The sequence below is a fragment of the Neolamprologus multifasciatus genome, chromosome 22 (assembly GCF_963576455.1).
Source record: "Neolamprologus multifasciatus chromosome 22, fNeoMul1.2, whole genome shotgun sequence".
NCBI lineage: Eukaryota > Metazoa > Chordata > Actinopteri > Cichliformes > Cichlidae > Neolamprologus > Neolamprologus multifasciatus.
The window spans coordinates 23,984,463-23,999,801 of NC_140459.1; the positions used below are offsets into that span (position 1 = coordinate 23,984,463).

The 15,339-nt window shown below is 39.5% G+C and overlaps 2 protein-coding genes across 2 annotated transcripts; both read left to right on the forward strand.

Annotated features, from left to right (window-relative positions):
- The first annotated feature begins 1,028 nt into the window (after nucleotides 1-1,028).
- Nucleotides 1,029-7,533, forward strand: LOC146493524 (gap junction beta-3 protein-like). Its single transcript, XM_085148748.1, has 3 exons — nucleotides 1,029-3,069; nucleotides 5,332-5,809; nucleotides 6,536-7,533. The coding sequence occupies exons 2-3, from the start codon at nucleotides 5,420-5,422 to the stop codon at nucleotides 6,941-6,943; spliced, it is 798 nt and encodes a 265-aa protein (XP_085004874.1). The 5' UTR covers nucleotides 1,029-3,069; nucleotides 5,332-5,419; the 3' UTR covers nucleotides 6,944-7,533.
- A 136-nt stretch (nucleotides 7,534-7,669) lies between these two features.
- On the forward strand, nucleotides 7,670-15,293 carry pef1 (penta-EF-hand domain containing 1). The gene is made up of 5 exons (XM_085148747.1): nucleotides 7,670-7,779; nucleotides 9,283-9,529; nucleotides 12,600-12,755; nucleotides 13,424-13,567; nucleotides 13,677-15,293. Exons 1-5 carry the CDS (start codon nucleotides 7,759-7,761, stop codon nucleotides 13,904-13,906), a joined length of 798 nt encoding a protein of 265 aa, XP_085004873.1. The 5' UTR covers nucleotides 7,670-7,758; the 3' UTR covers nucleotides 13,907-15,293.
- Nucleotides 15,294-15,339: the final 46 nt, after the last annotated feature.

Here is a 15,339-nt window from a genome sequence, read left to right on the forward strand (position 1 = left end):
TCTTGTGTTCTGAGGGCCTCTGAATGTCTGGAGTTTTGATCTGCTCCATACCTGCTTCATGCCCTAGAGGACGGGGCTGTGGCTGGATCAAGGACGCATCTAAAACCTGCAGGACATCGGCCCTCGAGGCCTGGAGTTCGACACCTGTCGAACTCCAGGTCATGTAATGATCTGTGCAGATCATTACATGAAGGAACCTTTTAAAACAAGCACGTTCATGCTCACAGGTGTACACACGGGTGCTCACGCATACAAACTACACCCTTTTTGGCTCCTACCTTTTTCTTTCTCAACAGGTGATCCAGGTGATTGATATATGTATTTTTTGTCTGCTTATTTTGTTGGTTTTTGTTTTTTGCCCTTTATCCCCGTCCCTCTTCTCTGCTGTTTTTCTTTCCCTCTTTCTTTCTCCCCTTTCTTTTCCCCAGTCTTTTCCCAAAATAAACAATAAAAGGTGAATCAAATGGACCATTACGGCAAGGCTGGGATGGTCCATTTGGTAAAGTAAATCCGTTGGGTATCTTTCTTTGCCTTTAGACAATAATTCTGATGGCAAAAGAGCCAAACGGGACAGGCAAAACAAAAAAAACCAAAACAAAAAAAGAGAGTGTAACTGTGTAAACTTCAAATATCTGCTTGATATATCAAGACATCACATATTTGCAAAAGTGCTCTGATGTTTTCGGAGACGTCTGTTACCCACCAGCTCGATAGCTGACCGGGTGGTCAAGTCTCACTAGAGCGGGCGAGAACACCAAACTCCCGGCACATTGTTTTCAGACCCCGTGGTCTTTTGCTACACAGTTTAAATATGATATATAAGTCACTTAGATAACTTAAGAATGTTATTGTTTGGCTTTTTCAGTGTTTTATTTGTTCCTGAATAAATCCTCAGTTTAGCTGACATTAAAGTTATAGTTTTCACACAGCAGAATAAGCGTCAAACAGAAAACTAATTAAACAGAAGTGTGAAATGGTTGAGAATTTACTCCAATGTCCTGTTATATTTTTGATAGACGGTTGCGTTTATTACATTCCACCAAGACAATCTGCAAATTTCATTAAAAGTTTAATAAACTATTATCTTGCCTTTATTTTTAGTTAGCACATACCTTAAACCTTTCAAGCTGTAAGCTATTGATAGTTATATAAGAGCAGATGTATGCTGGTGCAATAAGCTGTCCGTTTTACGTCCTTTACTTTACTTTACTTTATTGATTTATATAGCACTTTTCACAGGATAAAAACCACAAAGTGCTTCACAATAATATAAAACAGATAAACATAAAAACAGCACAATCAAACATACAGCACAAACCTAGTTAAAAGCTAGTCTAAATAAATAAGACTTATTTAAAAAGACTAATTTAAAAGAATAAATAGAATCCAGGCAATGCAAAGATGGAGGGAAAGAATTCCACAACCTGGGGGCAAACGCTCTAAAAGAGCTATTACCTCTGATTTTAATATGTGTTTGGGGGATTACCTACAGCCTTTGATTAGACGACCCCAGGCTGCAAGAGGGAATATGAGGTTCTAAATGATCAGAAATATAAAGACAATCTTTATATACATTCAATGGGGCATGATCTGAAAATAATCGGTGACTAGTCGAATATCAGAATAATCGTTTCTGGCAGCCCTATCTGACTTTGTGCTGCTATCTGGTTTCGCTTCCATTTCTCTGAAATTGTCTCTCTGTCATTTCCCTGGAGCAGAGGGGTTTTTTCCATGACTAACACGCATACTATCTACATCATTCAGGTGAGCGATGCTCCACCTAGCTTTCTCTTGCTCTTCATGTTTACCAGCAAGGCCACACCTTAAAGCCAGGCCCCCTAAAAGATCAGGTGAGACAGAATCAGTGAGCATCGAGTCAAGAGCAGCTGATACATCACATTCACTCAGCACTCATGTAATGATGCTCCCTGCACCCAGGGTAAGTTGCTTTATACTTGTCTATCTTTGCACAAATTAATTAATCAAGGAAACAGGTGTGATGTAGACGAATTGCTGAGTTCTGTTTTAAGTTCAGACTAATACAGGAAAGGAAGAGGACTGGAAAGATGGGGGCTGGCAACAAAAAAAAGGGCACGGATGTCACTCAGTCTGTTCCTGTTGTATCATGTGCAAAGGGAAGAGCTCAGCCCTGATGCGTGCAAAAGAATAAGATTTGTAAAGAGAGATAACTGGAAGCAGTGCAAAAAAACTACACTAGGATTACTTGTGCTTTATTCATCCGAATGATTCATGCTATCTTGAAAAATGGAAGAAAGTCATGCTGAAAGTGAGTTTTTTAAAGGCAAGATTTGTGAATTTCAGGAAAACTAAAAAAGAGCTGTGGTGGAATGAAAAGGGGAAAAGAAAAGACAAAAGCCACACAATGTAGCCTCCACCTCACCTTGTTAGCTAGGAGCTTTGACTCATGCAGACAATATATTATTGATGTACTGAAACGTAATTTAAGCATGTTTATTTATATAGCTCCTTTATCAGAGACATAAAAGGGCTGTATGACAATTAAAACACAATTAATATCAGTAGAACACCACGTTAAAATAAAATCAATTGAAAAAGAGAAATTAAAAAAGAATATTAACAGAAAAATGGATTAAATAGATGTTTTTAACTGCTTTCTAAAGGAGTCCACAGAGTGAGCTCAACAGAGTTAGAGTGGTAAAGTGGCAACTTGCTCAACCTGTAGAGCAAGTTGTATTCAAACGTCTGTGGCAGTGCCAGAATAGAGTCTGAATTATATTGGTTCAACTGCAGCCATAGTGTAATCTTTGTTATGTTTATGGATGTTAGTTTATCCTAGTCTCTTTAAGACATTTAGTTACGACAGGGGCAAACTGAGAAAGCTGTCTGCATTGTCACAATGAAGTGACAACGCTGTGTGTTTATAAATCCTTTATGCATCTGTAGCTCTTCTTTTAAGATGATGCCAGAAGATTTCCTTTAAGAATCATCCTGATGGCGGCCGAACATCTGAGTCTCGAGGCCCCGGCTGAGGCACACTGTGAGATTAATGTTGCTGGTTGTATTGTCCATTAGAAGGAGAGGTAAAAGGTAGGCAACTTCGGCAGTAACTGAATGTGTCTTGCCTTCAGTAGCCCATGTTGTGATTCTGAAGGAATTCATTGAGTCAAGTATTTTTATGCTGTGTGATTTAATAGTCAGGAATGCTGGATAAGAGAGAAAATAGCAACTGATTTGACAGCTCAATATGTCTATAGCCATGCTGAGGGAAAGTGTTTCTGAACTCAAATAGTCGGGATTAGACGTGACAGAACTGAAATGGAAAAGTGGACAGCAAAGCTGTTATCCAACATGTTCCCTGTCAGGCTGTGTGCATTTACCAGAATGAGATGTAAATGTGAAAGAGAAGCTTTTGTTTCTTGTTGAAACCTGTTTGTAGCACAGCAGAACTTCTTTGTGTCTTGTATTAAAATGTTTCAAAACTTTCAAAAATCCTAAACTGTGTATGTTTCCCAGAACACATACAATTTTAAAGTTTGGACAGTTAAATGTACATGTTAATATTTTAACCAAAATTATGGGATAACAAAGATGTCCTTTCAAACAGCTCACTCATAATGTTGCAGGTGTGGGTTTGGTTCTTTCCGCAAAGAGGAGCTTTGATGGTGACTCGCTCACTCATGGCAGGTGGATTAAAAAGCAAAAGAAAAAGCAAAAGAAAAAGAAAAAGAAAAAGAAAAAGAAAAAGAAAAAGAAAAAGAAAAACAAGGAATAACAAAATCGCATTTGTGGTCACAACAGCTTGATTCCTCAAAATTCATATTTTGGCTTATCAGTCGTTCAAAACAGTTTTCTTGTTTGTGATTGTATACGTTACTTTTGGGAAACAATACCAGAGAAAAATTGCAGTGGCTTCATAGTTACTGTTGTTGAATTACTCAGACAAACACATTCATACACAGTGGTGCACCCACTGAAAGCATCACAAAAAGGACCTGAGGATTAAATTCAGCTTGAACTCAGAGACTACTAACCTTAATATGTCTATTGTATCAGCCCTAAAAACCTTTGAAATACATATCCAACTGGATACTTACTCTGGATGGCATTACCTTGATTTCCAGTAACACTGTGAGAAATCTTGGAGACGTTTTTGATAAGTTCTTCAGTGCACATGTTAATTAATTATGTAGGACTGGTTTCTTGCTTTTGAGCAATATCTCTAAATTTGGAAACATCCTTTCTCAGAGTGGAACTGAAAGTTCATGCATTTATTACTTCTAGGCTGGACTACTGTAATTCATTATTATCAGGATGTTTGAAAAACTCCATGAAAAGTCTTCAGTTGATTCAAAATGCAACAAGAATACTGACAGTGACTGAAAAGACTAGCATATTTCTCCCATATTGGCTTCTGTTCATTTGCTCATTGATAAATTCAAAAATAAATTTAAAATCTTTCTCTTAACGCACAAGGTCTCGAATAATCAGGCTACATCTTATCTTAAAGATCCCATAATACCACATCACCTCAATAGATCACTTTGTCTCAGACTGAAGGGTTACTTCTGGTTCCCAGAGTATTTAAAAGTAGAATGGGAATTAGAGCCTTTAGCTTTCAGGCCCCTCTTCTATGGAACCAGGACCAAAACTCAGGAGACAGACACTGCTGGAGGAAATGATGCACTGACTGTTTTTTTCCTCACTCACCTGCTTCACTCTCCATATGTTTATGTGGTGTAATCTGTGTATAACCTGTTTTATTGTGAAAGGGGTTGGGAAACAGGAAGTGGATAATAAAGGTCGGAGTTTGAGTGCTCTACAAGGTGTCGCTTGAATCCTTGCCTAAAACCACGACAGTTTATACACCTCTTTACATTTAATCATTGGGTATTATTAATCTCTAGCTTCCACAGCTGGTGTTTATCATGTCTTCCTCCTAGCACGCCCAACCAGTCATGGCAGATGGCTGCCCTTTCTAAGCCTGGTTCTGCTGAAGGTTTCTGCCTGTTAAAAGCAAGTTTTTCCTTCCCACTATCACCAAACCAGTCTCTCAAACAGGTCATACGATTGTTGGGGGTTTTCTCTGTCTTATTGTAGAGAATTGACCTTGCTGTTCAATTATTGTTGTGATTTGGCAGTAAATAAATAAAACAGATTGTAATTGAATATCATAGAATGATATATTCTGGCTATTTGGAGCTTGAAAAAATTTGAGTATTTGAAGAAGCCTTTAAATGACTCCTAGCAAGTGTGTGTGTTTGTGTGTGTGCTACAAATCCCTGACTGACACTGTTTCAATGTTTAAACCACAAAGATTCTTCTAACCTACTTTCTTGTTTGACTGGTCAGGTTTGGATCAAGAACTTCATTCCACCTGATCTCTTGAGGAGATCAATCATACCCCTCAGATTTCACTTCCCCTTCTAGGGCATCTGTCATGAACTGGAACTGGCTGCAGGCCCTTATCAGTGGGGTCAGCAATTACTCCACAGTGTTCGGTCGGGTCTGGCTCTCAGTGGTCTTCATCTTCCGGGTGATGGTGTTTGTGGTGGCGGCTCAGCGGGTGTGGGCTGACGAAAGGAAAGACTTTGAATGCAACACTAGACAGCCAGGCTGCACCAACGTGTGCTATGACCACTTCTTCCCCATCTCCCACATCAGTCTGTGGGCCCTGCAGCTCATCTTTGTCACATGCCCATCACTGATGGTTGTTGCCCATGTCAAATATCGACAGATGAAGGACTTAAAGTACACCACAACCAATGAGGGTAAACACATGTATGCCCGCCCTGGGAAGAAACGTGGAGGGCTGTGGTGGACATACCTGGTAAGAATGAAGGGTGCTAACGTTTAATTCCAGTTATGTTGTGTATGCCACTCATGGAAGGAGATTAGCAATTATAATGTATGAACAACAAGCTTCACCAAACTGAGGTGAAGTTGTATGTATTTGCAAGAGTGGTGGTATTTTGGTATCTGTCCAATATCAAGTATTGCAGATGCAGATACCAAGATACTAATACTACCTACCTAAACTAGACTTTAGAAAAATAGATGTAAGAGTCAGCACAAAAATGATCTAAACATTTCTACATATATACATATGTTGAACTTAGAGGACAGAAAAAAAGTACAGATCATATCATCCTAGTATCAATCTGATACTGAGACTAGCCTTAATTATCTATATTTGGAGAGATCTGTATCTCTATTTGCAGTCATTCGATTCTTTCATTCTTTAAACAGCCATATATACCAAAGGTTCAGTTTGTTTTGACTGATTTTGGTATATTTTGGTATTTGGTAATATCACGAACCTTCCTTTTCTAGATAATCAGGATGAAGAGTCCTCACTTAGGTTACAAATTTTACATGGGGTCACTTATCTTCTTTTTTTTTGTAACTGGCTAAACATCATAATAAGAGCTTGAACAAGTGGCTGATATAAGTTACAGTAATTACTGAACCTTTAAAATCAATCCTGCCAAACACAGCCATTATCAACTGAGAAATGACTTGGACTTTACTTTAACGCTCATTTGTTTTCTCATAGGTTAGCCTGATTTTAAAGGCAAGCTTTGACGCTGCTTTCCTCTACATCCTTTATTACATCTACGAAGGGTTCGACTTACCCCGTTTGTTAAAGTGTTCAATGGATCCTTGCCCGAACTTAGTGGACTGTTATGTATCACGCCCCACAGAGAAGAAAATCTTCACTCTCTTCATGGTGGTGTCCTCTTTTGTCTGCATCTTGATGTGTATCTGTGAGATGTTTTACTTCATCTGCAAGAAAGTCAAGAAACAAATCATTGAGAAAATAGATGAAGAGACTCGTGAGTTGAAGTCATCGTCAACACCTCATTCAAAGCACAAGTCTAGATCATCTTTGAGAGTGGATCCAACAGTGTCTAACCAGAACCTGAATAACATCAAGACTGAGGAGACACCAACTATGAAATAAGAACCATGTTGCTCGGGCTACTCTGAAAAACTAATTGAATAACTCTAGGTGCCACTGGAAGCAAATGAATCCTTCCGACTGCTTGCAGAACTGTTGCTCATGGAAAAGAAAAGAAGTACCCAGTGATTTGTAAATATTACCATGTTAAATGAAATTCAGCATGGAAATCGACAGCAAAATTGTGGGTCAAAGAGGAAGCTATTTTTTGTGCATGTATGTTCTGTGTGTGTATGAGTGTGTGTCTGTATTCATGCTTTTATGTAGCCAATAGTAAATTGTGACTGGCCAAGCACAGCACGTTCTTGAACACAGTAAGTGGAGATGAAGAGATTTGAAGAAAATCTCTTTTATTCTTGCACAAGAACCATTGTCAACCATAATGAAGTAAGACTACAGCTATTATAGTTTGTTTTAAATGATGAGGGGGTGGGGTTGTTGCAATATATAAAGTTGTTTCACTGTTAAATGTTTGTGTATGTGTCTTTTTTCATGCATTTCACAATTACCACGTCAGTTTGGAAGACTACATGCTGTAAGTGAACCTTATATTCACTTTAGGATTACACGCTGAGTCACTCACAAATTACTTCACAATCGGCTTCACACAAAGCTTTACTTTACAATAGAGATAGACATATGACCCCGCCTCACTTGTTCTGGCGTCATCCGAGTTTCCACACTACCGTCCAATCAGAAGCAGAGGACACGGGTGCGGTTTTGATAGATAGGACAATGCACCAATGGTGAGCGGAAACCGGACGTCGCCGTATCTGCCCTTACGGATGCTTCGTTGTAGGAAGTAAAGGCTGTCAAATATGAGTTTCCACTACGGACAGGTATTGAATTCCCGTATTTTATATTTTGTTTTTGTCTTCATAATAACATACTAATGTTGTTTATTGAGTTTATCTCTTTTATTGACCAATGTGACGTAACTAACAGCACCGCAAGTAGTTTCGGTTATTCATTTGTCTGCTGTGGTTAGCTAAGTGTTACACGGTAAACTGTTGCTATTCTTTAGCAACATTTCGGTAGGAAATAGCGGGTTACTCTGTTTATCTTTTAAATGTGGTCATGTGGTTCAGCAAAACGTAACTACTCTAGTTTTTCTCGTTTGAATTGATAGCAGTCATGGTGGGTTTCATCTGAAAGTAGAGGTAACTCATCGTTCTTGCTCAAACACATAATTATGGTGTAAGTAAATTTTAACCTTAATTACCTACCATATAAAAGAAGTTGAGCTGTTTTATGTCAGTAAACGAATCATTGATCAGCACAGTGGGATACAATCTAGTTTATTTTGCTTGAATTATGGCATCGTCCAGTTTTTTACTTAATTCGTGAATCTTTTTTCTTGTATTAATTGATTACATCATCGAAAGGCTAGAATAAGACTTTGTTTCACATGTTTAGTTATCTTTGCCTGAAAAGTATTTAAAACCACTAATACACTACCAAAATGCATCTGTATTTTTTGTTGTTTTGTTTTTGTCCTTTCACATAAAATTACCCACCTCTGTGTCTGTGTGGTAACTTCACATGAGCAGTCTCATGATTATAAACCAATTCCATGTTTTTCCGGGCAAAATCTTAATTTACATGCTGATTGTAGCTTTCAAATTAGTATGGAACATTTAACTTAATTAAACAAATACAATATTTTTCTCATATTGTGAAACGCTCATTGGTGCCAAATAAACTGCTGTCTGTGGCATGGCCATGGGAACTCTAGGGGTGTAGGCTCTATGGGTTCTGAATCCAGATCAAACCTTGATACTAAACCCACTTAAACATTGCTACAGACAACACAATCCTGCTTATGCCTTAAGGTATTACCAGTTAGTTGCATCCACCCTTAGAGGGGCAATGTACACTGCAAAAACTGCTGAATGAGAGGTACGAGAAAGAGTCCCCCAAATCAGTCTAGTTGATCATCCACTGGATGCTCCCAGGAACGACCAAAATCTGTGAAGGCCGCAGCGGACAATCTACAGGACTCCAGAGATCCTGTTTCCAATCCTCACTATGTCAGAGCTGTTTTGCAGGCAGGGGGGGGGGGGGGGCTATACAATATTGAGCAGCTGATTTTAGTATTGTGGCTAATGATTACATATTTTCCTCTGAAATGTTAAACAAGTGGAGTACAAAGTAGCAGGATCCAAGGCAACAGAAAATACATGACCTTAAAACTAAACTTAAGTACAGAATTTGAGAATATAGTCGAATAGCCATACCTGAAGTATCTTGTGTCTCTGTTGTCCTCAGACTCTGTTACTGCAGAAGCAGTAAGCCTGTTTATTATATGGTTTAGTGACCCTTGCTTTTTTGTCCCTCTGCAGGGCTATCCAGTTGGAGTCAACCCGCCACAGGGTGCGCCATACGGTGCAGGCAGAGGTTCCTATGGGCCTCCCCCATCAGCTCCTTACGGAGGTCCTGGAGGTCAACCAGGAGGCCCCTATGGTGGTTATGGAGTTCCAGGTCATGGAGGGCAATATGGGCCAGGGCCAGGTGGTGCCCCTGGTGGGCCTTATGGGGGTTATGGTGGACAACCGTATGGGAGACCTAATGCAAACTATGGTCCTGCAGGTAATTATGAGATGAGAGCATATCTTTGTAAGCATCTGTGGTAGCTCTGCCTGTAGGATTTAAGCAGGCATACACTGAACACAAGGAGACTGCAGATAGACTCTGATTCTGCTTCCACATTGCTTCCCCCCTCATCCCACCCTCTCCGCTGGGATGATGGATAGAAAATGACTTGCGTTCCCAGACAGTCTTGTAGAGACAGGGTTCAGTTTGTGCCCCTCAGCAGGATTACACGGCTGGAGTGATGACTCCGGTAATACTGAGTGAGGGCTAAACAGAGTAAGAGACAGATGGGCAAAGAGTGTGTTTGTGTGTGTGCGTGTGTGTGATTACAGTTTCCAGTAGTGGCTAAGCCTAAGTCAGAACCTGATAGCCTATGTTACGATCAGTCCCCACAGGGACAAAATCCATCAAGGGTCTGCCCTCAAGTGTCACCTGTCCCTCTCTCCCCATTTATTTTTCTGACAATCAGTCCCCCCTCTACTGCTTCCTTCTACTCACACCATATTTTTCTAACACCTCCTTTTTCCAGATAATGGCCTCTTCTCGAGACGGCTTTTTGTCAACCTTTGACCCTATCTGCACCTTCATTTTCACAGCCGCTACTTATGAAACCTGAACCTGTATAACTAAGGTTGGACATGTAGCCTTTAGAAGAATACAAACTGCCTTACTAACTGCAGGAAGAATATTTGGATCCCTTCTTTGTTTTTTCCATATTGTAAAACAAATATGTATTTGAAGGGGCCCTGTCTAACTGTCAGATGAAATGCAATTCCTGTTCTGTTGCTCACATTTGCATGCAGCTTGTGGAAGCAGAACATCAGGCAAAATGGCAATGAAACTTACATGAGCTGTGTACGAGACTGTGTTGCAGTATCATACATTCTGCATTCACAGATGTACAACAGCTGAAATACCAGGGTACATACTCAGTATCAGTTTAATTGACTCATTATAGTTGACTCTGGTTATCAATGCCAGATATATTTATTTATTTATAAATTAACTAATTTATACCTACTCATCTATCGGCCCCTATTATTGGTAATGACTACATTTATATAAAATATTATGTTAAAATAAATAAAAATTCTCAACACAAAGCCTGTTTAAACTGAAGTGTTTTTGTTTGCTGCTTTTTAAAAGAATGAACAAGGTCATCTAAAATCAGTTGTGGTAGTACACTGCTCCACAGCCGTAGTGTCACAGACTGAAAGGCTCTGTCCTTCCTATTCTGTTACTGTTCCTTCCTATTAATCAGCCAAAAAAAAATCACCCTCACCTAGCTGAACATGGACGCTTTAAAAAAGCTAAAGCTATCCAAACTTTAGAGCCAACCACAAGCTAGCAGCCTCGGTATGAGCAAAAGATCGAATCAGTTATAAAGAAAATTATGGAGATGAGTGAAAAAGAGAAAAGGATTGATGTCCTGTTATCTAGTTAATTTATAAACATACTGGAAAGTGATCCAAGTAACTGAACTTTATTTTGTTAAATAAATCTGTAGCACCAGTTTTTTTTGTTGTTGTTATTGTTTTTTGGGGGTGTTTTTTTTTTAGTAAAGAAAATGTATTAGGTAAAGGTACCTCATTTTTAGTTAATGATTTGCACCTCTTTCCAGTACCAGAGCACTTCATTTTCAACTGTTTAAGTCAGAGAAGATCTTGTAACGTACTGCAGTGTAGTTATTTATTTTATTATGAAAATAATATTTTGCAAAAGTTGAAAGAAAAAGTTGTTTTATTGATTGCATAGGCTTTTAATTAAACTTCTGTGAAAAAAATCCAAATCAAATTGCCAAATATTGGTATTAGCAGGTTACTCTTTAAAACAACAACAACTGGAATCAGCCAAGAAAATTCAATTTGGTGAATCTCTTGTTCTTTGGTGAAAATACATGAATTACAGTTTCATACAATTAACAATTGACAGCTCAATACATTAGTTTTCTACTTCAGAAAGTACGTCCACTACGTGAGTGTTAATAAGGACACTACTGTTAGTTAATATTAACCAGATAACCGTTCAAGTTTCAGTACAGACTTGATCCCAAAAACCAAGTGACCAGCAAACCAAATTTCTGTTTGGCCCGGCGGACTCCAGTGGGCTCCCCTTCTAAGCTAACAAAAGCTTTTGTTGCTCGCTGTTGATACTGGCAGTGGAAGATGGATATTTATTTAAGGCACTCAGGAGTGAGCATGTGTGTCACATAGTTGCAGATGTGTACAGAGAATTTACTGAATAGTTCACATAGAAATCAGTCCACAGGCTATTAGAGCAAACAGAGAGTCACAAAAGGCCTCATATTTTAAAAATGTCACACTACTATCCATTCAGACATTGGCGATAAAAAGCATCCGCTAGAGAAACAAATGTTGCATACTACATGTTTAATAAGTATAAATAATATCAAGCATAACTGTCATCACTAAGAGGTGTTATAGTTGGTATGCTCTCTTACCCACACAGCAAATAACATTTCAAAACTCAAAGTGCATATAGAATGTAATTAGCTGTAGGAGTTGTTTGGTGTGTCACTTGCATATGAAGTAGTTTTTTTCTAACTAGTCATTTTATACACTGCTCTTTTCTAAATTGGTGCTTCTAAACACCAAAAGACTGAGCCGAGCATAGATGTATTATTTTTTATGATCAATTTTCTTCTTGACAGACTCAGCACAGTTTCAACTGTCAGACAGCCGAAGCGCGTTTCTTCATCTCCTGGTAAATAAATGATTATTTGGCATTGGAGTGCGGTAGTCACTTCATTTCCAAGAATATTTCTTCTTCTTTCTTCTTTTCCTTTTTTTCCCCACACTTGTTCGCTACTCCTGAAAATCCTGAGAGGTTTAGTGAAATAATAACTGGTAGAAAATATGAGGAGGGGAAATAATAAAGAGAATAAATCATACTAGGTGGTTGAGACGGATTGACAAAAAAGAGATGAACGGCAGTGGAAACGGCTTGGAAAACAAATTTGAAGCCATGGGAATCTTTAAAATCAGTCAGAATGCATTTCTTTCCTTCTCTGTCTCATTAGCGCACTTATTTTTTTGTCTTTGTGTAGGTAACATCCCTCCTGGTGTTAACCCAGAGGCGTACCAGTGGTTCCAGAGTGTTGACACTGATCGCAGTGGCTTCATCAACCTAAAGGAGCTCAAGCAGGCACTTGTCAACTCTAACTGGTCTTCCTTTAATGACGAGACTTGCCTCATGATGATCAGTAAGTCATCCAGCAGCAGCTAAATAAAATGCTCAACAGGCCATGAGGTAGCGCTGTGTTGATGAATTGGTTGTGAATGCTCTTATAGTGTTGCTGAAGGCAGAATGACACACAATTTAACAATGTAAAATACTCTCAGTGACCTGAATGGCTACAGCAGACGGAGGCAAAAGTTTATTTAGACAAACAAATGCATAGAGAAGTAGTGGGAAAAAGGAAGTAGGCTGGATTTATATAGGAGTACTCTACTCCCCACTCACTATACTTAGATTGTTGCCCTCTGGGACCCAGACCCAGATAAGTGGTAGAAAATAAATGGATGGATGGAAGTACCTCCCTAAATCTATCAAGCTTGTAAACAGAAATGTCTTGAGTTTCTAAAACAGGGAGAAATTTATGCCGCCAGGAGTCAGCCTAAATAATGACTGAGTCATGTTTGTCGCTGTTCCCATTGTTGTTGCACAACTATCCCTACATTCCAGTTGTGCTTACCAGGCGGTGACTAATGTTTTCTATTACCATAATGAGAAGCGAGTGACTGCTTTGAAGTAGCACAAGGAGAAGATCCATGATGATGAAGGATGAGTTTAGTGGTTCTGCTTTACAAAAAAATAAAAAAGCCTCTTTGTCTTGCTTGGCTGAGCCTGTGTGTTTGTATTTCCTGTTAGACATGTTTGACAAGACGCGGTCTGGTCGAATGGACCTGTTTGGCTTCTCAGCACTGTGGGACTTTATGCAGCGATGGAGAGCAATGTTTCAGCAGTATGACAGAGATCGCTCAGGATGTATCAGTGGCATGGAGCTACAACAAGGTATCAGTGTTTGCACATTTGACAACATGTTGAGAAAAGTCTGTGACTTAAATCATTTCATCCAATCATATAAATGCAAATATGCACATATGTCACTTTCTCTTCTCAGCCCTCGCTCAGATGGGTTACAACCTCAGCCCCCAGTTTTCAGAGACGCTAGTCCAGCGCTTCAACGTGCGAGGTGCCCGACCCGGCATACAGCTGGACCGCTTCATCCACGTGTGCACGCAGCTTCAGAGCATGACTCAAGTGTTTCGGGAGAGAGACACGAGCATGACGGGCAACATCCGCCTCAGCTATGAGGACTTTCTGTCCGGTGCTGTCACCAGGCTCATGTGAGCCCCGTTCCACCGACTGCCCCTCTGCATAGCCTCACTCCATGTTCAGGTCACAGTCACTCCCTTTTTCGCCATAAGTGCCCCCACATGCAGCTATGTATACATCATGCCAGTCCATGTTGTTGCGTGGCATATTGCTGTAAATAGACAAAGCTCAGCAACATATACCTGAATAAAGTCCACTGGCTCTTTTAAATGGAGCTAAAGGTTTCACAGGTTAGCTTATAGGATGGCGCTTCATCATATTTATACTGTTAAAATGTTGGATGTTCATATTAAAAATGGCCAAAGCTAAAAAAACAAAAATAATAAAATAGGGTAACATATATGCAAGGAGACTCTGAGCCAAAGCCTCTGGCTTCAAAATGCTCTAATAACTTCATTTCAATCATTTCTTTAACATTTACCTGTGTGATGTCAATCAAAGTGAACACCCCTAACTAATATGGTCATGTCATGCACACAGAATGGTCACTGTAGCGTTTGACCTGATAAATACACGCTGGGCGATTATTTTGACAGCACAACGTTTTATTCAGAGACGTGGGTTTATTCGCAGCCACTCCCGCTCTCTGCAGCTGTCACGTCCGCTCCCCTCCGACTGTCACTGTCAACATAAGAAGACACACAATCAATGTCGGAACCCAGCACACCTGTCAACCCCGCCCCTGCGCCGCCCCGGGAGCTCACTGTGTCACCCCTCCTCTGCAGCTGGCCAGAGACCACACCCACGCCACAGTCACACACTCTGCCAATCAGAAGGAAGGTAGGAGTGAAGGGAGGTGAAGCAGCTTGTTTCAGCCAGCGTATGAAGCAAGTTTCATTATAAAATATATAAAGATTGGGTTACTTTGGAGTGACTGTGCATGAATCACACTTTAAAACAGAATCCAAATTGTACTGGGAAGTCAGCAGGATGCCAAAACAGTTTACCTTGGTTGCCTTGGTGACATGTGAAAAGTATTTACTTGTACTTTTCCCTGTGAATTTGCACACAAGCAGCATTAATGTGTTCTTGTGCCATAAAACTGTTCAAATGCCTTTTAAATTTATGCACATCAAGGGTATTTCCAGAAGGTACTCACTTTCAGTAAATGTACATGATATTGCATATTACTTCAATATAAGGTCTGTTAGGAAATCTGTATAAGAACTTCTACTGAAAAGTAAAATAGTTTGAATCTGTCACTATTTTTAACTGCTCGCAGTAAGATAAGATGGATAAAATTGTGCCTCACTGCATCCTTTGGTTTCTTCTTGTTTTTTTACTTCAGTACATTTATCTTTGATATATGAATAATACACTCCACTGAGGTATATATGCTCATTAAACATGTCATGATGGTTTGTAATGCCAAAAGCAAATAAACTTTCATATGTATGAATGAGTTCACCACCAGTTCTGAATGCATATTGCATGCATATTAATAGAAT

Bases quoted from the DNA above. Each gene is read 5' to 3' on its own strand.
- LOC146493524 (XM_085148748.1), top strand. From the start codon at position 5,420: ATGAACTGGAACTGGCTGCAGGCCCTTATCAGTGGGGTCAGCAATTAC. The intron at 5,810-6,535 runs GTAAGAATGAAG...GTTTTCTCATAG, and splicing joins GGCTGTGGTGGACATACCTG to GTTAGCCTGATTTTAAAGGC.
- pef1 (XM_085148747.1), top strand. From the start codon at position 7,759: ATGAGTTTCCACTACGGACAG. The intron at 9,530-12,599 runs GTAATTATGAGA...GTCTTTGTGTAG, and splicing joins TGCAAACTATGGTCCTGCAG to GTAACATCCCTCCTGGTGTT. The intron at 12,756-13,423 runs GTAAGTCATCCA...ATTTCCTGTTAG, and splicing joins GACTTGCCTCATGATGATCA to ACATGTTTGACAAGACGCGG.